Source organism: Bubalus bubalis, chromosome 5, assembly GCF_019923935.1.
Source record: "Bubalus bubalis isolate 160015118507 breed Murrah chromosome 5, NDDB_SH_1, whole genome shotgun sequence".
In the NCBI taxonomy this organism is placed as follows: domain Eukaryota; kingdom Metazoa; phylum Chordata; class Mammalia; order Artiodactyla; family Bovidae; genus Bubalus; species Bubalus bubalis.
In genome coordinates this window covers 27,126,934-27,149,131 of record NC_059161.1, presented here as the reverse complement: position 1 = coordinate 27,149,131, position 22,198 = coordinate 27,126,934, and the positions used below count along the sequence as shown (strand labels likewise).

The window sequence follows — 22,198 nt, the reverse complement described above, 5'->3', positions numbered from 1 at the left end:
AGTGGCTGCAAAGACTTGAGTTGAGATAATATATATGTAACACACACTACAGTGCCTGGCATGTTGATTAAGTGCTCACTAGATAGCAAGTGGCATTAAACTTTAGCACATCTACTTTAAGCCACTATGAACATATTTATATTATGGAACTTGGTGGCCCTGGATGTTCTAGAAAGTAAAGCATTCTAAACTCTGGGACAGCCATTTATAAAGTTCTGGTTTCTCCTAGAAAAATCTAAGAAAAGATAAGAATTGTAGAACATCTCAAAGTTAACAGGGATGGGTATGGAATGATAGTGAAGCAAGCAAAGGTAACTATGATTTGAAAGTAGAAAGAAAAGAAAATGGAGAGTGAGGGGAGACAATGGCTGGAAAGGCTGGGTTCTAAATTAGGAAGATAAGAAACAGTAAGAAAGGGTTAAGTGCTGAGAACAGACATAAAGAGAAAATAAGCAAAGAGCATGTGGGTCTAGAGCTTTGTCGATCCCAGGGCTGAGGGTGGAGATACAGCCTGGCCTGCTACAACTGCAAAGCCTTGGAATACTGATTGATAAGACAGCAGTTCAAAACACTGCTTCAACAGTCAGTGCTTAAAATGCCAGGAGGCTTTGGACTCGGTGGTTTTTTCTAAAGGACTCCCTTGTAAACAATATGGTATGCTGACTCCAAGGATCCTTCAGTCCCTAACACTCAGCTGTCAGGCATGTATAAATGACAGACTCCATGATATTGTCTTAGAAACTTAGATACCAACCATAAGATTCACCAAAGCAATGTTGACCAGGCCCTAGAGAGAAATATCTAACCCTAAAGTCATCATCAAGATTTTCATTAAAAATTAACCCTGTTCAAGTTAAAACTTGCTTAATATCTAAATTTTTGTGTAGTTATTTTGAGGCTTTTCAGGCACTTACTGCTCAATTTCAGTGGCTGAAAATAAAAATAAACACAAGAGGGAAAAACAGCAAATGTCCTGAAACAATTCCTAATTTTTAAAAATCATGGAGATGGGACAGTTGTTGAAAAATACTCACAGATTGTATGTCATGATATAATAATCAGGTCTCAGTATCATGAGACTAATACTCTTCAAAGAATATAACTAAAGATGCTGAAAATTTTACTATAAAAAGTGGACATTTTTATAATCCAAATAAAAGTTTCATCACTACCAGACCACTAAAGTTACACCCAAATCAGAAATGCACTAGCCATTAGAAACATAAGAGGACCCTTTCCCACTGATATTTGGCATCAAAGGGAGTTCTCTACAAGAAATTGTAAAAAAGCCAAAAAAAGAACTGGTTATTGCTCCAACTCTTTGAACGGCATGTGGCCTTTCCTTAAATGCAAGTTCTTCTGATATAACTGCAATATTAAAGCAAAAGTGTGAGGTGTCACACAGGTCTAAATATACTTTAAATAAAATATTACTAGCTTAGTACGGCTAGTCACCTGAAATAAATGACGCCAAAGAGTGATGCAACCTAAGTGATGTCAATATTTAGATTCTGCTTTGGAAGCTTTGACTATCATTCCAGTCCAGAATCAAGGCTCCTCTAACAACAGCTCTGAGACAGTAGAAAAGCAAGTTCCATGAGGAGACAAGGTCAGCATTAAGACTCAATCTTAAAAGAGGAAAATAAATGAACTTTATGACATGTATATGCACATAACTTTGATGAACAGTGACTATGAAAAAAATCCATTCTGTTCTCTTTTTCCCTCCCCCATCTCACCATTTCAAAAATAATCTGCCTTCAAAAGCATGTCAGTAAATCTGCAAGCTTTAAGAATAATAGAAACCATGTGCCCCATGTGTTCGCCAGATTCATTTTTTATGATGTATGGTCCTCTGCATTAAAATCAACAAATTTTTGATAAAGAAAGTAATGAAAAGAAATCAAAAGAATCCATTCCAAAAATTTCACCTCTCTCAATCCCAACAGAGGACCTGAATGTATTAAACCTGGTCACCTAATGAAATTGGACTTGTGATCTCCAGCAAGAGGCACCTGTAAAGGATAAAAAAGGTGTCTGAAGTTTCAGTTGATAAGGAGTACAAAATGTTTTCAAGCCTGAGAGCTTTAAGCTAAGCACCAAAAATTACAGACTTCACATATTTAAGTTCTTTCCTTCATATTAAAAAAAAAAAAGTTTTATAAAGATGTCAAGAGAGAACGCTTCTAATATCCATACATTCCTGTAACTGCAAGTGAAAAGATATTAAGACTAGAAAACAAGAATCCTACTTTAGAATATATAAAATCTACATAACTGGTTCTACTTATCAGAACACCCTTAAGGCTACAGAATTATTTAATCTCCAGGTAACCCCACACCCTCCTGTAGGGAGAAACACATCTTATGTTTCAATATCCATCCTCTTGTTTTTATTCTAAATTGGTTTTTAAAGGACAGAAGGCTTAAAGTTTCCCATTCAGCTTTGGTCTCTAAAAATAACTTTCAATTTTCTCCTTGCAACCAACAAGTTATTACAAAATAAAAAGCACTAAAAATGGAAGCTTAATAAGCTTCAAAACAAAAACAAAATAACACCAGGGAAAGCAAAGAAAAAGGAAGCCTGAACTGAGGCCCTAAGATGCCACAGAAACGCCAACTCACGCAAGACAATGCACACTCCATTCCACGAACACACACACTATGAAAATGACGAACTAACGAATGGTGTTAAGCAACAGAAAGAAAAATCTAAGAGGAATGAAGGTGTGTGTTACTATCTTTTAAAAATTAAGAACTGGACTAACATCTAGATAATGTATTTGTATAAATTCTTATTTTTAAACTCACCTGATTCATTTTCAATTCCTGTTGTGTTCTGAAAAGATACACACAACAAAGAAACTTCTTTGATTACATGAGCCCTAAAAAGAAAAACAGACAATTGTGATATGTACCTGCCTACAAATTTACAGTGATTTAAAACCACATAGAGAACTGTAGAGTCTGCTCAAAGGACTATTCATAAAGCAACTCCATGCTAGATCAACTTCAATCTACGCTAAGAACTTACTTTGCAGATTTATTATCTACAATAAAATAGATGTCTTACTATCCTTTACTGGGGCTTCATTGTACTCTACAATTGAAAGCAGACTCATTAGAATGACATCAGATTTTTGCTTTGGAACTGAAGCATACCTAAGAAGAAATAAATTAGCTTTGTTAGTAGAAACACAAAGCAGTGCTGAGTAATTTATTAAGCAATGTAAAGGTTCTTCTTTGACTTATATCAATACTGTGTTGAATACAAACACAATTAGACCCCTATACATTATTTTGTTTTTCAAGTTCCTGAAGTAGAAAGGGTGAGTTTACTAACATTTCCGTGGAGATTTCTCTTTGAGAAAAAGAATGGAAACTTTGTAGTAAAATGCAAATATTTTAATAAAAGCTGTTTGGAAAGAACTACAATTACTCCTTTAAAATTTTTCTTCGATTTATCCATAGTATAGGAATGGAAAGACAGAATTATTTCTTGCAAATGCAAATGACATACTTGTTTCTAGAGAACAAGCCCTGAAGACGGTCCTTTCCGCACCTTCTGTCTTAGGAGTCACTCATAATATATGGAGATCATGAGAGGAGCCCTGCCGCTGTAACAGTCTTGTTTTCATCATGCACGGAGACACATCACTAAACAGAATTCTATTTCTTCAGGATTTACCTACGTTCATGTTTCTTTCCTAGACGCACAAGACTTACGTTGTACTTCATGTTCTAACTGCTAATACCCCAGGAAATTATAACTTAGGGACATTCTTCATCCTAAAATATACTGCCTGCCCCCTATCATCAAGAACAGTGCTTTGATATTTCTCCCGGTTTCATTAATAAGGATTATTTCAGGTTTTTCTCCTTGAGGTCTTTAGCCACACTCACCTGAACACCTTTAACAATCAAAGGCACTATATTTAAGTTAAGGCCTAGTCACCTGAACTAGTTTTTATTCATAACTGGCACAGGTAATGTATTTGACAACTTGCAATTTGTTAGAAAGCTCAGCGCTAGCCAAATCAATATACACTCTGCAGAAGTAAATATGCAGTGAATATGATTTCAGAAAACTGGTAATTAACCCATGAAGTTCATTCCTTCAACTTTATAATATTCAGCATCTTTCTCACATACATTTAACATGTCCTTCCTTAGCATACATATTCTTCACTGAAATTAAGCCTTTTCTATTATGGCTATTCAGTTCCACCAGGAGGGTCCTGGTGACACCTGAGGCACCCAGGAGTGAAAGAAATGGCAGGGATTTCATCTACCCTCTCACTACACTTTTATAAATGGATTTACTAACACTGGCCATGAAGAACTAGCTTTGGAGGGGAAGGAAAAAAACCCTGTAGTAAAATGCAAATGTTTTAATGAGAAAGATCTTTGGAAAGATGTTTTACCATTTCCTTTGCTCCGTCTTTTCCTTCTCACAAGAATCATTGATTATCATTAGGAAGCTTCTTCTAAGACAAGCAGGCTCTGGGCTACCGTCACATAAACCAGCTCAGTTAATTTTCACAAGGTTAGTTTCTCAACTAATGACAGAGATTCAAGGAAGCTAAAATTACTCAGTAACTTTGGTTTCTGCTATGGCTTCTGAACCATATTTCACCAGCTTTTTTATTCCTGCCTCACCTTGCACCTACTACATGCCAGGCTCTACTTTTGAGCAGTGAGCAGACAGATCCCTGCCCTCTAACAAATAAGCAAGCAAAACGTGTAGTATGTCAGATAATCAAAGTGCTTTAGAGGAAAACAGGCACCTGAAGAGGGAGACAGGGATTATAATCTCCATCTCAACACTGGCCAGTGAATCCATCACATGGTCAGAGAAGGCCTCACTGAGAAAGCAGGTGAGGAGCTGAGAGTCAACAAGGGAGGGAGGAAAAGCATCGTGAGGAGGAAGACTGTACACAGCAGACAAAAGGCCAAGTGCAGGACACAATGGCACAGAGTGGGGTGGGGAACAGGAGAGGCGGATTGAAACATATGCTTTGCAAGGTAAGCACCGTCCACCAGAACGGCTACAGCTTTTTCATCCAGAGATGGCAAGCCACTGGGAGGCTTACGGTGGCAGAAGCGACCTAGTGTGACTTAGATTTAAAAGGAGACTATATGGGAGTAGGGTGGAAGCAAGCAGACCTCTTAGGAGGCTAATGTCCCCATCTAGGCAAGAGATGATGGGGCCTTGGTCCACACAGCAGAGTTGTGACAAGTCGGCAGATCCTGATCTATTTTTAAAATAGAGTCCCCAGGATTTGCTGCCAGATTTGATGCCATGTATGAAAAAAAAAAAAAGAGGAAGTCAAAGATGACACCAGGGTTTTCATCCTAAGGACATGGAAGGATACAGCAGCCATTTTCTGAGAAGCTATCTCCTTCTTTCCATCTGCTTTTCACTTATTTTCCCTCTTTATTTAATACATTTTCCCTCCCTTTTCCTCCCCTTTCATAGTTGCCAGCTCACAGGCACAAACCAAACAACTCAGATACTGTGACATCTAAAAATGAATAGCTAAAATATTAAAGTACTTAAAACATCTTACTCTTTCATTTATTTCAATGAATCTCAACTTTTTAATGAAAAACTTGTAATTCAGATTGTTACATGAGTTAATAATAATCTGATTTTCTACACTGTCTGTTCCCTCTCTGTCCAAATTAGATGGCATTCATCCTTTCTTCCGAAGAAGGCAATGGCAACCCACTCCAGTACTCTTGCCTGGAAAATCCCATGGATGGAGGAGCCTGGTGGGCTGCAGTCCATGAGGTTGCTAAGAGTAGGACATGACTGAGCAGCTTCACTTTCACTTTTCACTTTCATGCACTGAAGAAGGAAATGGCAACCCACTCTAGTGTTCTTGCCTGGAGAATCCCAGGGACAGAGGAGCCTGGTGGGCTGCCATCTCTGGGGTTGCACAGAGTCAGACACGACTAAAGCGACTTAGCAGCAGCAGCAGCAGCATCCTTTCTTCAGGCTTCCCTGGTGGCTCAATGGTAAAGAACCAGCCTGCCATCGCAAGAGATGCGGGTTCAACCCCTGGGTCGGGAAGATTCCCTGGAGAAGGAAATGGCAACCCACTCCAGTATTCTTACCTGGGAAATCCCATGAACAGAGGGGCCTGGTGGGCTACAGTTCATGGGGTCGCAAAGAGTCAGACACAACTTAGCGACTAAATAGCAGCAACAATATCATTTCTTTCCAAAAACTAGAAAGACCTTAACATCTTTAAGGGTTCACTATTTATTCTTGATGCTGTATGCTTGGACCCTCCTCTCTATCACTTCTAATCCTAATTGCTAAAAACAAGACCCTCTTTTTTTTTTCTCTCTCTTGACTAACAATATTATCAGATTATATATCTAAAATATTTTACAATAATGAAAAACATCACAAATCTAACACTGACTTCTCAAATGATATTTTAAATTAGGATATTCAACTATATTAAAAACAAGAGATGTTACAAGAAAAGAACTAAGATTTTGGCAGTGTCTCTCAACACAGGACCATTGCATTTGGAGCTGAGTACTCACTCCGGTGCAAGACTGTCCCTTTCATTAAGGCCACTTAGCTCTGCACTGCGAAATCAATGCCAGCAGCTCCCTCTGAGCCACACATCCCCAGACCCCCTTCTGGTGGAGAACCTCTGAACTGTAGTAATCATGTACTAGCTGCACCATGATAATACATTTTAAAGCAACTATAGATTCTAAACTCTGTTATTGGAATAACTTCTCTAAATTCCTCCAGGATTGCAAAACCCCTGTGGAAGTGCATGGCAGTTCTACATAACTTTTACATTCAGTGTTGACTTGAACAGCACTGATTTATATACCTACCTTTCTAACACAGTTATCTCAGGGTCTGTGTTTTATCAAACACAGTAACTTGAAGTATCAATCATACCAGTATAGCGGCCGAGAGGAATCTTTCCACACCTACCACTGAAACTGAGGAATTCTATCAAACTTTAAATAAAATGCTTAAGAATTAAGTGCCTCCAATTTTCCAGTAGTAAATAATGAAAAACTTAAAATCCTGGACTTTTGGGACCATAGATTCTTAGTTTCTTGTTTGGATTTCTATGCCTGACCAAAACTTCTTTAAAATGTCTACATTTCCTTCCATTCCACCTGCTGATGTTTTTCAGATAAACTACATTAGACAGATTCACAAATTTAGAGCATGTGAATTTCTATCACCAAATATACTTCACTAACAGCACATACTCTTAGAAAACTAAAAGTTTGATCTTGATTTTACTGATCGAAGGTTTTAATAACATACATGTACTTAACTTTTAAAGATACTGCTTCCAAATTCTAGGACAAATCATCTGTACAAATATTTAATTTAGTAATATCATAAAGATGATTTAACTATATATAATCAGTATGAATACAACAACAATAAAATAATTAGGAGGGTCTTTATTCAAATACTGGTCCCTTAGGAGATCAAGACAATCTGAACAACTATTAAGCTGCTGTCATCTGACATGGTAGCCAGAGACCAGAAAATCTAGAAATATGCAGGAAACCCCATACAAACAGGCAGTTCCGGGGTCAGACCATCCCTGCAGGCCCAGCCATACTTCTATCACATCATCTGAGATAATGCAGATCAAACAAAAGAAAGTTACAGACTAACATTAATGCACTACATATAACACATCAAACTGTCGTATCTGTCCTTTGTAGACTTGTGAAGCCTACAAAACAATATGAAAAGCCTTTAAAGAAAAAGCAACAGCAGATTCTTTAAGACTAGTCTAAGTCTGAGAGGAAGGGCAAAGAATTAGGAATATAAATATTTGATTTGCACATTCACTATGTGCACGCTAAGTCATTTCAGTTGTGTCCGACTCTGCGACCCCACTTTGTAGCCTGCCAGGCTCCTCTGCCAATGGGATTCTCCAGGCAAGAATACTGAAGTGAGTTGTCATGCCCTCCTCCAGGGGACGTTCCCCACCCAGGGATCAAAACGGTGTCTCTTATGTCTCCTACATTGCAGGCGGGCTCTTTACCACTAGCACCACCTGGGAAGCGCACCTGTAAGCTACTGATATTCAGTTCAGTTCAGTCACTCAGTCCTGTCCAACTCTTTGCAACCCCATGGACTGCAGCACACCTGGCATCACCAACTCCTGGAGCTTGCCCAAACTCATGTCCATCAAGTCAGCAATGCCATCCAACCATCTCATTCTCTGCCATCCCCTTCTCCTCCTGTCTTCAATCTTTCCCAGCATAAGGGTCTTTTCTTTTGATTCAATTTAGGTTTGGGGGGCTATTTGGAAAATAAATTATTAACTAATGTTATTTTAAAATTATTTTCTTAGATTACAAATTCCACATTGTAACATAAAGATTGGAAAAGGTCTTTATTCCAATCGCAAAGAAAGAAAATGCCAAAAAACGTTCAAACTACCACACAATTGTGCTCATTTCACATGACAGCAACTAACCAGTTATGACCAACCTAGACAGCATATTAAAAAGCAGGGATGTTACTTTGCTGACAAAGTCAGCAAAGTCTGTCTAGTCAAACCTATGGTTCTTCCAGTAGTCATGTATGGATACGAGAATTGGACCATAAATAAAGCTGACGCCGAAGAATTGATGCTTTTGAGCTGTGGTGTTGGAGAAGACTCTTGAGAGTTCCTTGGACTGCAAGGAGATCCAACCAGTCCATCCTAAAGGAGATCAGTCCTAGGTATTCATTGGAAGGACTGATATTGAAGCTGAATCTCCAGTATTTTGGCCACCTGATGGGAAGAGCTGATTCATAAAGATCCTGATGCTGGTAAAGATTGAGGCAGGAAGAGAAGGGGGCGAGAGAGGATGAGATGATTGGAAGGCATCATTGACTCAATGGACATGAATATGAGCAAACTCCAGGAGATAGTGAAGGACAGAGAAGCCTGGCGTGCTACAGTCCAAGGGTCAGACACAACCTAGTGACTGAACAACAACATCAAAACTCAAAAGAAACGAACTTTCAAGACTCAGAAAGCAACATACAATTTATGGACAAATAGTAAAACAGAAATAAGAGAACTGGCATGACTGCAGCAAAATTTTAAAAATCAAAAATATGTTGAAAACATAGACTAAAAGAAAAAAAAGTTTTAAAAATATCATTGTGTAAAAGAAGGCTTGGAATGTTTATGACCTACATAAGAAAACAAAAATAATTCTAAAACTAATCACTACATAAAGTAGATCTCTCATGGTAAATGAATATCATTGTGGCAAACACCGAGATGATCAACCTTTTAGCAAAGTAGATTTACAGATTTACACTGTAAATCTTAACTTTCTCTGACCAAAAGATTCTTGCAGTCCCAAGAAACTTTTAGAAAAATAATTAAAATATCCAAAGCATGCCAACTTCTCAAAGGCAGTTTTCATTAACAAACACAGCTAATGTACTATCAAAAACTACCATTCACAATTTCTACCAGAAGAATGGAATCACCAAGTTACAATCTATAAACTCTAGCTATCAACATAAAAACATCTAGCATCCATTCTTGGGGATTAGGAAGAATCACATAATTCATACTGAATCTGCCTAGGAATTTGCTAAATGAAGTCATTCATTTTCCTTTTCTAAAATTATACATAAAATATCACTGGAATACTCATCCAGAACATTTAGTTTCACACTGAAAAATATACCCCCAACTTTCCTTTAAAAAGACAATGTCACCAAATTAAATAAGCTAAAGTGAAAAATCAAAACTGGTATGTTTATCACTTTCATTAAGGGGGGTGTGTGTGTGTGTGTGTGAAGAGAAAAAAAACAGATTTGAGAATACAGCAAAGATTTGGCAACCCTTTGGTGAGTGAAGTGAAAGTCACTCAGTCGTGTCCAACTCTTTGTGGTCCATGGAATTCTCCAGGCCAGAATACTGGAGTTGGTAGTCTTTCCCTTCTCCAGGGGATCTTCCCAACCCAGCAATCGAACCCAGGTTTCCCACATTGCAGGCGGATTCTTTAAAAGCTGAGCCACCAGGGAAGCCCAAGAACACTGCAATGGGTAGCCTTTCCCTTCTCCAGAGAATCTTCCAGACCCAGGAATCGAACCAGAGTCTCCTGCATTGCAGGCGGATTCTTTACCAACTGAGCTATCAGGTAATAACCCCTTTGGTAAATCGGACAATATGAACTCTAACAGCTTAAAACTGCTCATGCCTCTCACCCTCTAGAATGATTTCTAGCCAAGGCAAAAGCAACAGTATAACAGCACATCAAGAGAGGAATTTCCCAAACTCAAGTGTGTATTAAGAGATATAAAGAACTTAATGCTCACAAATAAATCAGTAATTTATCCCATTTCAATAAATTGGTTTCCTAAGTGATACCCTGAAAACCACAGACAAATATCCCAGGGCCTGAGTCCCCAAATTCATAGAGCAGAGTGTCCTGACACCAAACTAAATAAGGAGGCAGAGTTTAAAGAATTTACTCCAGGTAGAACTTGATGGGCTCCCTGATAGCTTAGATGGTGAAGAATCTGCCGACAATGCAGGAGCTGCTGCTAAATCGCTTCAGTCGTGTCCGACTCTGTGCGACCCCACAGACAGCAGCCCACCAGGCTCCGCCGTCCCTGGGGTTCTCCAGGCAAGAACACTGGAGTGGGTTGCCATTTCCTTCTCCAGTGCATGAAAGTGAAAAGTGAAAGTGAAGTCGCTCAGTCATGTCCGACTCTTCGCGACCCCATGGACTGCAGCCTACCAGGCTCCTCCATCCATAGGATTTTCCAGGCAAGAGTACTGGAGTGGGTTGCCATTGCCTTCTCCACAATGCAGGAGACCTGGGTTCAATTCCTGGGTTGGGAAGATCCCCTGGAGACGGAAAAGGCAACCCACTCCAGTATTCTTGCCTGGGAAAGTACAGGAACACTGGAGCCTGGTGGGCTATAGTCCACAGAGAGCAAAGAGTCAGACACGACTGAGCAACTAACACAACACAGGAGAACTTGATATTGACAACACAGCTCCCCCAGAACTGAGAGGAAGACAAGAAAGTCTGCTGTTTCGAATGGCTTTAGAGCCACAGAGCTCTGATGGGATGAGGTTGATTACTTTTGTCTGAAATATCTCTAAGTTAAACAATACCATAGTAGAATGTTTAATAAGAGACCAGCAGATAAACTAGGAGAGTAATATGAATGCAAATTTAGATTATGGCACGAGAAGGCAATGGCACCCCACTCCAGTACTCCTGCCTGGAGAATCCCATGGATGGAGGAGCCTGGTGGGCTGCAGTCCATGGGGTCGCTACGAGTCAGATACGACTGAGCGACTTCACTTTCACTTTTCACTTTCATGCACTGGAGAAGGAAATGGCAACCCACTCCAGTGTTCTTGCCTGGAGAATCCCAGGGATGGGGGAGCCTGGTGGGCTGCTGTCTATGGGGTCACACAGTCGAACATGACTGAAGTGACTTAGCAGCAGCAGCAGCAGCAGCAGGGGCCTTTTCTTCCCCTAGAATCTCTCTCCTTTACTTGAAAAAAACAAAATTTTTTTAATATAAGGGAAAATTTTCAAGAAACATCTCTCTAAGCATTCACTAATAAAGAGCTAGCAATAAATATATAGCAAGTGCTGATTATTTATCATTTACCTGGTAATGTTAGGGATGGCTATCACATGCACTCTCTTACTCTAAAGTGAAAGTAAAAGGGATTCTCTTGTGGCTCAGCTGGTAAAGAATCCACCTGCAATGTGGGAGACCTGGGTTCGATCCCTGGGTTGGGAAGATCCCCTGGAGAAGGGAAAGGCTACCCACTCCAGTATTCTGGCCTGGAGAATTCCATGGATTGTACAGTTCATGCAGTCACAAAGAGTTGGACATGACTGAGCAACTTTCACTTTCTTATGATTTTGATTAAATGTATACACCTATGTCATTATATTATGCTGAACATGTAATTTACTACATCAAAACTTTTAGGTTTTATTTTGGGTTTCTACAAAAATTCTACAAGTGCTTTCTAGCCAGTCCCTGCTGTCTGATAAGAACTATGCAGATTCAAGATCATTATTATAATTCCCATCTCTCTGCTGAAAATTGTAACTAACCAACTGTTGACTATGTATTCTCCATATATTCTGCAAAACAGCATTAAACTCAAAGAATTTCCTATAAAATGATGCTTTTGTAACATTTTTCCATGTTGGTTACATTAAGAACAGGGAAAATTAAGCTGATTCTTTCCTCACACTCAAATGCCAAGCTTCCAACTCAAACACAGACTTTCTACAAGGAGTTGCCCCATGACAGCTCACTTCACAATTCCCCAGATAAAATGAACTCTCGGTTAACCCCCTTGAGTTACTATTCTCCCCCTGGAGTTCCCAATGCAGATGTAACTGATGTGATTAAACATTAAAAATTAAGGGACTTTCAGGAACCCTGCAAAATACTTGTGAATTTTCTGTAAAGGGGACGAAAGCTTCAGTACTGTGAGGAACCGGTCTTGCCACTCAAGTATGCATCTTTTCAAACCTGAGCGTCAATATAGTCATCTTACAAGTGGCTGCTCAGAGGCTTTCTGGTTTCTCCCATACAATAAAGTATATAGGAAAACTCACCGTCCACAAACTACACATAAATGACAAGGAGATTTCTGAAACTCGTGAGTGAACAACCTATAGCAAAATTACAAGTTACACCAGATAAGAGTAACAACTATATTTTGCTAAGATGGCAGGGTCAACAATCAGTGTATTTCTTGAGATTTTCTCCCAAGAGTTTATTATTATTTTGGTAGGGAGCAACTCTCCTACTTTAAATGAAACCTGAAGTTTGGAGTCTATCCTCTAAATATGTAACTATTTCTAGTCTCAACAGCATTTTAAAGTAACACCAACACCTACTGTTTGCAGGGGCTTCCCCGGTGGCTCAGTGGTAAAGAATCCTCCTGCCAATGCAGGAGACCTGGGTTTGATCCCTGGGTTGGGAAGATCCCCTGAAGAAGGAAATGGCAATCCACTCCAGTATTTTTGCCTGAGAAATCCCACGGACAGAGGAGCCTAGCAGGCTACAGTTCATGGGGTCACAAAAGAGTTGGACACGACTTAGCGACTAAATAACAACAACAAAAACTGTTTGCAGAGTGACGTTTGTGTAATGCTCTACAGTTTAAGTAAAGAGACACAGATGTATAGAACAGTCTTTTGGACTCTGTGGGAGAGGGCGAGGGTGGGATGATTTGGGAGAATGGCATTGAAACATGCATATTATCATATGTGAAAGGGATCGCCAGTCCAGGTTAGATGCATGAGACAGGATGTGCAGGGCTGGTGCACTGGGATGACCTGGAGGGACAGTATGGAGAGGGAGGTGGGAGGGGGGTTCAGGATGGGGAACACGTGTACACCCGTGGCGGATTCATGTCAATGTATGGCAAAACCAATACATTACTGTAAAGTAATTAGCCTCCAATTAAAATAAATTAATAAAAAAAAAGTTCTTATACATATATGAATTTTTATTGTTAAAGGAAAGTATGTTTCCTCAACTTCTCCACAACTCAGTAACTGAAAAACACATTTTCTCAAAATAAATAATTAGTTGTTCTGGTTTTAAGGTAAAGAGGAATTCCTCCCCCTATCTGGGGACTCAATATATGACACAGAGGATGAAGGACCACCTCTTGGTGCAACCAGCTGGAGTAAGCCAGACAGTGCCCCTCAAGTCAGGGTCTGTGCCGAGCTCCACAGTTTTGTCCCACTGCAGATGGGACAGTTCTTGGGGGCATCTGTTGTTGTTCAGTCGCTCAGTTGTGTCTGACTCTTTGTGACCCCATGGACGCCAGCACACCAGGCTTCCCTGTCCTTCACCATCTCCCGGAGTTTACTCAAATCATGTCCACTGAGTTAGTAATGCCATCCAACCATCTAGTCTTCTGTCATCCCCTTCTCCTCCTGCCTTCAATCTTTCCCAGCATAAAGGGTGGTGTCTGAGTTCCAGGTTCAAAGTAAACTTGACCTGTAGGAAATGTTCCTCAAAGATAGTGAAGGAGAAGTCAGTATCCACCCAGTCCCCTCCTGACACAAGTCCTGAGGGTCTTTAGAGAAAGATGGAAACAAGGATTTTCTTAAAAACAGAGCCAGTGAACGCATGAGGGCAGGAGGAGCCCAGGGAAACAACCTGCTTCCAGGGCTGCCCATCAAGAGGGCAGCTTTGCCCTGGGGTGGGTAACATGGCCCAGAAAGTTTGAGAACTGCCACAAACCAAGTGAGGCCTAACAGTGTAGGAAGGTTAAACTGACAGGTTAAGAGTGAGGAGGCAGGAGAGGAAAGGGCAGCCAGAAAGACTGGGGCCAGGCAAGCCGGCTAAGAATCTGGATGATAAGCAATAAACCTTTGAAACCCTGATGATAGCAGAAAAGAAACGAAAAATGTGACTAACTCTGCAGAGGAAGAATGAACAGAATGTGTTTTCTAACCTAACAGGAGGTAAAAAGAGATGGTGAAGATGAGTTCAACAAAATCTGGAATGTGACTGCAAGAAGAATGAGTGTATTTTAAAGACAGATAAGCCAGGAGTACAGGTAGCATTTAAGTGGAAGGTGGCGAGTTCCATTTTACAGACTCTGAGAAGAGAGGCCAGACATCCACGGAAAACCACCATCAAACGGGAAAAAAAGTCCCAGCACAGACTGTCTTCAAGGAGGGGGACTGAGATTTAGAAGTCTTCAGCCACAAGGGGGTGCCTAGGGACAGAGGAAAGCATGTTAGTCGCTAAGTCGTGTTGCCCTCCAGGCTCCTCTGTCCATAGAATTCTCCAGGCAGGAATACTGGAGTGGGTAGCCATTCCCTTCTCCAGGGGATCTTCCTGACCCAGGGATTGAACCTGGGTCTCCTGCATTGCAGGCAGATTCTTTACCTTCTGAGCCACCAGGGGAAGACCCAGAGACAGAGGAAATCCCAAGGGAAAAAATACCCAGCAAGAGTGTAGAAAACAAAGGACTGGGCTTTGTGAAAGGCATGGAAGAAAGTAGGAAAAAAGTTTCCCCTTTCACCATGTTCAGTAGAGGGAGGATGGGATAAGCAAAAAAACTTTAGGACTCAGAAATAACCTGGAAGGATTTCTCTTCCAAGAAACCCTTGTGCCACATTAGCGTTCAATGGACTTTCCTGGTGGTTCAGTGGTAAAGAATCCGCCTGCCAATGCAGGAGATGTGGGCTGGATCCCTGGGTGGGGAATACTCCCTGGACAAGGAAATGGCAACCCACTCCAGGGTTCTTGCCTGGGAAATGCCATGGACAGAGGGGCCTGGCGGGCTACAGTGCACAGGTTGCAGAAGAGTCGGAAGTGACTTAGAGATTAAAGAACAACAACATCCCTCAAAAAAAAAATACCTATTAAAAAAAAAAATTTAAGCAAAATGCTAGTATTGCTTTTGAAAAACCTAAAGAATCTCAAATTGCTTGCTCACATATTCATCTGTTCATCTTAAAATATCAAATAAAAGATAGAGGTAATCACTGTACTCACTTTCAAATACAAAGAAGAGAGAGAGGATAACTGTCCTACCCCTCCCACTGCCAGAAATAATGCCGTCCCTGAACATACCTGGGATATAGTTCATTCTGTATATCAAGGCAGCACTCTGTTATCAGAGAATTGCACTAACACAATATTCATCTCCCAAAACAAGGGAACTGAGCTGCTCAACAACCTCTAACAAGAGGTAACAGAGCTTCACACATCTGTCCTAAGACTCCTTCCTTTTTAAAATTCCTTCTTTTAGGTATACTTTAATATTAGGCCTTTCAGGATGATGGCAAAGTCCCGAAAATAAGTCTCATGGAATGGGAAACATTTAGGATCTAGTTTTCATACTGATCCTCCAATGTATGTTTAATTTACGTGGTCTTAAAAGGCCTTATGAAATGGGCAGCATTCATACTTGTATATAATAAGGGCTGATGAATCTCACAACTCTTTTCAAATTTTGATGGCATCATTTAAATTACTTGAAAATGCCAGAAAATTTTCCTACCAGAATTTAATGTAGTCTTAGTGGAACTACATACAAGCACATGTAAAATCTGTAGGTGTTACCAATTTCCAGACAGGCTGCCCATTGTAATCAAACTAACAGTTGCATTTTGCTTTCCATATTTCAGGCAAGCTATGCCAAGAAATAATTTAGCTCTTTCAAAGCAAAGCCTATCATATGATTTATTGCAAGAGGTACAAAATATTCTTTTCACCGAAATGGCTGGCAAATATATAAGTATTCAGTTGCATGTTCCAAAGGACTAATAAATGAAAACAGAGTAGATGACATGAACCAAGAATCTAAGAAAAAATATTATACTGTACTGAGAAAAATATTATAAGCATATTTCACTCCAAATGAACCAGATTTATTACATACAATAACTCTAATTCATGCTTCAGGGAAGTGGAGGTAGGGAAAGAAAGGCATTCTCTTTAAGTAAGAATAGTTAAATGACATAAGCATTCATTCCAGTGAATGAATGTGATTCTGTACATTCAGATATTCTGTCATTCAGAAAACAACTCCATTACCAAATGTTGTTTAAGAGCACCTCTCTTTTTTTGTTTTATCAGTGAGTTCTAACATTATTATTATTACTATTACAACTTATTAAAGATTACTTATGCCACGATAAAAATTCAATCTATACTATCTATTCTTTTAAAGAATTCAAATAAAGACTTGACAACTTACATTTTTCCCCCCAGGGGAAGGTGCAGGTTTGTCACAAATATCAATAACCTATCTTTAAGTTATAAAGTAATAAAGTTAGCTAAACACTGCAAAAGTAAATTTTATTTCTTCAGGACAAATTTTTCACTTTCAGTTCATAACCCTGAATTTTTTTTTTCTTTTTTTTTTTTAAAAAAAGGAAATTTTAGAAAACATTAGTTAGGCTTCTTCCTGCAGTATTCAAGGGGCTGCTCCACTAAGTTCCATTTTCTAGAAGACCGCTCTTTTTGTGCTATTCAGTATAATAGACCACAAGCTTAAATTATTCACCATTTTTCAAGTCTATGAAAATTTTTAGTTCGTAATCATTTAATCTACATACTGGGAATGCTGATCCTATATCAGGAAAACTCCTTAGTTTCCATGTTACCTCAAGTTCCTTTATCTCTTGCCATGAAAGGGGCACCAAAGCAAAACTGCTGAAAGTGACCATTCAACAAAGTCATAAAATCGGGAGTGCCCTAGTGGTACAATGGTTAAGACTGCATTGCCAATGTAGGAGGCACGGGTTCAATCCCTCATGGAGGAACAAAGAGCCTATGTGCCATGCAGCATGGCCAAAAGATTTAAAAAAAAAAAAAAAAAATCAAATGGACAAAGTCATAAAACCAAACTCAGGAAAAGAACTTCCACCTGTAACAAGCCTATTCCCTGGCATCAAGGGGAACTTCACATAAACCAGCGGCATATATTCTTAATAGATCTTTGACTAAAGAGATTCCATAAACCGCTTCTATGATTCAACCATCCAGTGAGATGGGCCTTCCTTTAAAGCAGTGGTTAAAACTGGAGTATTCACCCTAAAGGGTCATTTTGCCCTAAAGGGACATCTTGCAATGTCTGGAGGGTTTATGGATTGTCACAACTTGGGGGGGGAGGGGCGGCCACTGGCATCTGGTGGGCAAAGGTCAGGGATGCTGCCAAATATCCTACAGGGTACAAGACAGCTCCCACGACAAAGAATGATCCAGCCCCACAACCATGGTGAGGATAAGAAACCTTGTTTCAAGGGATCTAAGTACTACTTTCAGTCACCCTATGAAGATGATATTATTGGCTATAAGTAAAAGCATCTAATTTCAAAGGGAGAGGGCCAGAACAGTATCCCAGACCTCTAAGCAAAGGCTCAGAGGAGCGAAGGCAAAGCTGATGATCTCTAGGCAAACTGCACAGCCCTGGACAGATGTCAGCAGGATCTGCAGTCACCACTGTCGGGTAACGTCCCCATCACCTGGAAACTCCCTGGATCTACATGTTGCCACACAAGCTTGACAATTTCCCCCCACTGTCCACCTACTCCCTCTTTGCTCCCCACTACGGAGTTTTCTAAGGCAGCCCACGGGCTTTTTTTTTCTTCTGCGCGAGGATTAAAAATAGCATGAAAAGCAAGTCAGAAGACATGAAAATAGTAAATAACCTAAGGTGCTTTCCATCCCGGAAAGTCTATGATTTAACAGGACTTAAAAGGTTTGTAAATCAGATCTGGAACTTGAAAAGAGATGGGCAGCTTAAAGAAACAGTCCCATGAATAAACAAACATCTAAGGTAAAATAATCATCAAAAGAATATTCATGCAGATATATGTCTGTAACTGCACAGACCCAGATGAGGGAGAATAAAACGGAGCTGAAATGGAGCGCTATTTCTTCAAACTGCACTGGCAGGAAAAATGAGTCTTTAGAGGCTAAAAAACAGAATTTACATTTTTCACGTATCTTAAAAGATGACAGGGCTTGAAAATCCATAATAGAAAAAACTTTTAAATAAATCTTAACGAAAAGAAAATCTCAAGCTGTTGAAACCTTACTGATCAATACGGAATTGATAAATAAATTATGGCCCACCCTATACAATGTGGCCATTAAAAATCGCATTGAAGATTTAGTGGCAAGGATATATGCTCACAATATCATAAAGGAAGAGAGATTACAAACAATATATAGCATATGATATCTATCCTGTACACAGTGCAAACATACAGAAGTGAATAAATATAAACAAGGAAAGAAAATATACACACGCACACCAAGAGACAGAAAGGAGGAGGTCTGCCAAAATGTTCACAGTGGTTATCTGAGTGGGAAGGGAATGGTCTATTTCTATTCCTTCTTTGTGTTTTTCTCCATTTTCAAACTCTCCTAGAATGAGAATCTTTTGTTCCACTTTGTACTTACAAAACTAACACGTTATTACAGATTTACGCCCAGTTGTTTCAGGAACTGTGCACAAAATGAGAAAAAACAAATGTGAACCTGCCGACTTTTCAATGAAAAAAAAAAAAAACATCTCCAGAATCAACAAAAATGAACCTCTACTGAGCGCTTTGATTATGCACTTGGTGATTTTCTAAGCACTTCAAATATATTAACTTATTAAAACCAAACCAAAAAAGATGTGTAAAAAAAGCCCTGGAATACTAGAAGCTGTGAACAAACGTCAGTCCCACTATGAATTTCAATCTCAGTTTCCAATGCTTGCAATGAGGGAGCTGGACTATCTTTAAAGATCCTCTCAAGGCTATACTGAGATTCTATGTGTGAACAATGTGGGCAAACGAGTGTTTGTAAGGAAGCCTACAGGAGAATGAAGGGGCAGCTGCATGCCACCTCAAAAACAAGACCCTACTAAAAAGGAACATACAATATGTCTCTCAGTTCCTCCTCCTTAATGTGCTCCTTACAGCACATTTCATAACATGTTTTAAAAAAAGGTTTAAAGGCCTACATTTCCCCAACATACTTGAACGCAACTGATCAAATCGAGACGAAGTCTGGCATCTTACGAGAACCACTGAAAAGGTCTGTTTGTTGTTAAAAGACTGTGACTGCTTTTAACAATAAACCTGTAGTAAACAAAAACTTTAATATTTTAATCGCCTTCTGGGTAGGGCCATTTTGGTGTCTGATCAGAGGGATTTAAAAGACTTAACTGGGATTCACCAAAACGCGTTCTGAAATAAAACCAAAACCCCAACAACAACGCTCAATGGAAGATGAGGGGCCAGCATGCGTGTCCTCTCTCTGGGGAAATTACAGCTGCGTAGTGGAGGTACTGTGGACTCCCCGGGTCAACGTGGAATTGTTTCCGAAGCTCGTGTCTGGACACACGGTGGACAGGGGTTTACGCGTGGGTCGGGAGCCACCACGGAGGTGAGGGGAAAGACGCTGACCTGCTTGGTCTACTTTGTGTCTTTCTTGCTACCATCAAATACAGGTTCGTGGGCATCTTTAGTAACAAAATGCCTAAGAGATAAATGCTCTGTCTGTTAAACACAAAACACCGGTGGGTCTGTGATGGGATTATCGAGGGAGAACGTTTCCGAGCTTAAACTACACTTTGTGGATTTAGGAAACACAAAGACGCGAAACACTGAACAAATTCAGAATCCAAGTGTGAGAGACACGTTCTGTTAGAACACAAAAAAAGAAGAGCAAGACCACTTGAAATTGGAACGGCCCTGGGACCGGTGGCCACCCTCGTGGACCCGGGACCGGGATCCCGCTGGAGTCGCAGCCGCCCGCCCGGCGCCGCCGCCCGGCAGCCCACCCGCGTACTCCCCGCGGGGCGCGCGGCTAACCAACGGCGACAAAGCGGACCCCACAACTTCCCCGCGCCGGGGCCCAAGGCCGGGCCCGGGTGCTCGGCGCGGGAGGGACGGACTCCGGCCGCCCGCGGGCCGCGCCTCGTTGCGGGGGGCCCCGCGAGCGCGGGACACTGAGACCTCGAAGGGGGCGCGCCGCCGGCCCGCCCGGCCCTGCGCGCCCGGGTCCCCGGCGTGTCGCTCCCGCCGCCGCCGCCGCCTCGCTCCTCGCGGACAGAGACTGGAGTCCCGGCGCGGAACCCGCCGCCGTCCCGGAAGCCACCCGCCCTGGCTGCTTCTTACCTGGCTGCGCCCGCCGCGCCCCGCGCCTCAGAGCGCGGAGAGCCGCCGCCCGAACCGCCGCCACCGCTCCGCCCGCCCCGGCGCCCGCGGCCGCGCCACCGCCATCTTGGCTCCGGTCGGAAGTGACGTCGGGCGGCGCCGGCCGCGCGACCTCCGGGACCCGCGCCGCCCGCGCCGTCGCCGAGGGCCGCGACCCCCGACTGCGCAGACCCCCGACGCGCCTCCACGGGAGGACCACGACCCCGGCCTCAGACGCCCGGGGGGCCCCGACCCGGGCCGCCCTGGCTCCGAGGTGTGTTCGCCCGGGAGCCCCGACTTCGGTTCGCGGTGGCACGACCACCGGGACTGCACACGTCCCGACACACGGCCGTCCTCACAGGGACCCCGAGGACCCCGGCGGCCAGGCCCGGGCTTGCCACCACCACTCTGCCTGCACCAAAGGCTTAGGATTCTGCGCAATCGAAAGTTACTACGAGGACCTGGAGGGAAAAAGAAAATGGCTTTATCACTAAGTCCCTGTCAAATGAGGAAACATAGACCCCTTTCTTCACTCCTCTCTAAAGGAGCAGTCTAGCCTACCCCGAAAAGATCCAGCTCCAAGGGGAAGATGCAGCTGGGTTTCTTTGTTCTTCGTTGCTGCTGCTGCTAAGTCGCTTCAGTCGTGTCCGACTCTGTGCGACCCCATAGACGGCCTCTTACCAGGCTCCCCTGTCCCTGGGATTCTCCAGGCAAGAATACTGGAGTGGGTTGCCATTTCCTTCTCCAATGCATGAAAGTGAAAAGTGAAAGTGAAGTCGCTCAGTCGTGTCGGACTCTGTGCGACCCCAAAGACGGCCTCTTACCAGGCTCCCCTGTCCCTAGGATTCTCCAGGCAAGAGGACTGGTGTGGGGTGCCATTGCCTTCTCTACAAAAGAGTATTTCTTGTCTGCTGGCCATGTGGCTAGCAGTGTGCTACGTGCTGGGAGTAATGCACAGAACATGACATTGGCCTTGTCCTGTGGAACTTAACTGTTTACATATGAGGAAGTAGACAGCCTGGATGATGATGAGTGAATGCTCTCATGGAGATGAGCCTCGTTGAGTCGGAGGTCTCTATTATAGACTTCCGAGGAGCGATGTCTAGCAGGAAGTTGTCGGCAAGGAGTCCGAAGTGGGGGGGAAAGCTGCAGGCTGAAGATGAGATAGAAAGTTGGGTTCTATCCCATATGGATGGTATGTAAGGCCATGACGACTTGGAAGATAAAGCCCTGAGAATGGAATCAGGAAGAATCTAAATGAAATGGGCGGCATAAGGCGCCTGTGGAAAGGACCCACCCTAAGGAGGAGACACAGTAAATTAGATGCAATTGGTCTCTCTTTTGAAACTTCTGAAGGAGCCTACAAATCTGTTTATGTAACTAGGGTTTAATGTTAAGAAAACATGATGAGTCAACATGCATTATCATCTTATTGTGAAGGGATGATGCTAACGACTTAGTCCACTATAGTGAACAAATGAAGATAATAACCTCATCAGAGAAATAAGTG

The 22,198-nt window shown here is 41.8% G+C and overlaps 1 protein-coding gene across 18 annotated transcripts in view; it reads right to left on the bottom strand.

Annotated features, from left to right (window-relative positions):
- The window catches only part of PRDM2 (PR/SET domain 2), a 134,163-nt gene extending 112,370 nt beyond the window's left edge, over nt 1-21,793 (bottom strand). For 9 of the 18 annotated variants that reach the window (XM_044942837.2, XM_044942833.2, XM_044942840.2 and 6 more), the window contains exons 1-2: nt 20,671-20,807; nt 2,812-2,885 (exon numbers count right to left, since the gene is read on the bottom strand). In XM_044942837.2, the coding sequence (XP_044798772.2) occupies nt 2,812-2,820 (9 nt within the window). In that variant the 5' untranslated portion in view covers nt 2,821-2,885; nt 20,671-20,807. Of the gene's footprint in view, nt 1-1,931; nt 2,016-2,811; nt 2,886-3,520; nt 4,237-20,670; nt 20,808-21,680 lie in introns of those variants that run through there. The other 9 variants (XM_044942842.2, XM_044942847.2, XM_044942841.2 and 6 more) reach the window with 9 other exon arrangements.
- Between the last annotated feature and the right edge of the window lie 405 nt (nt 21,794-22,198).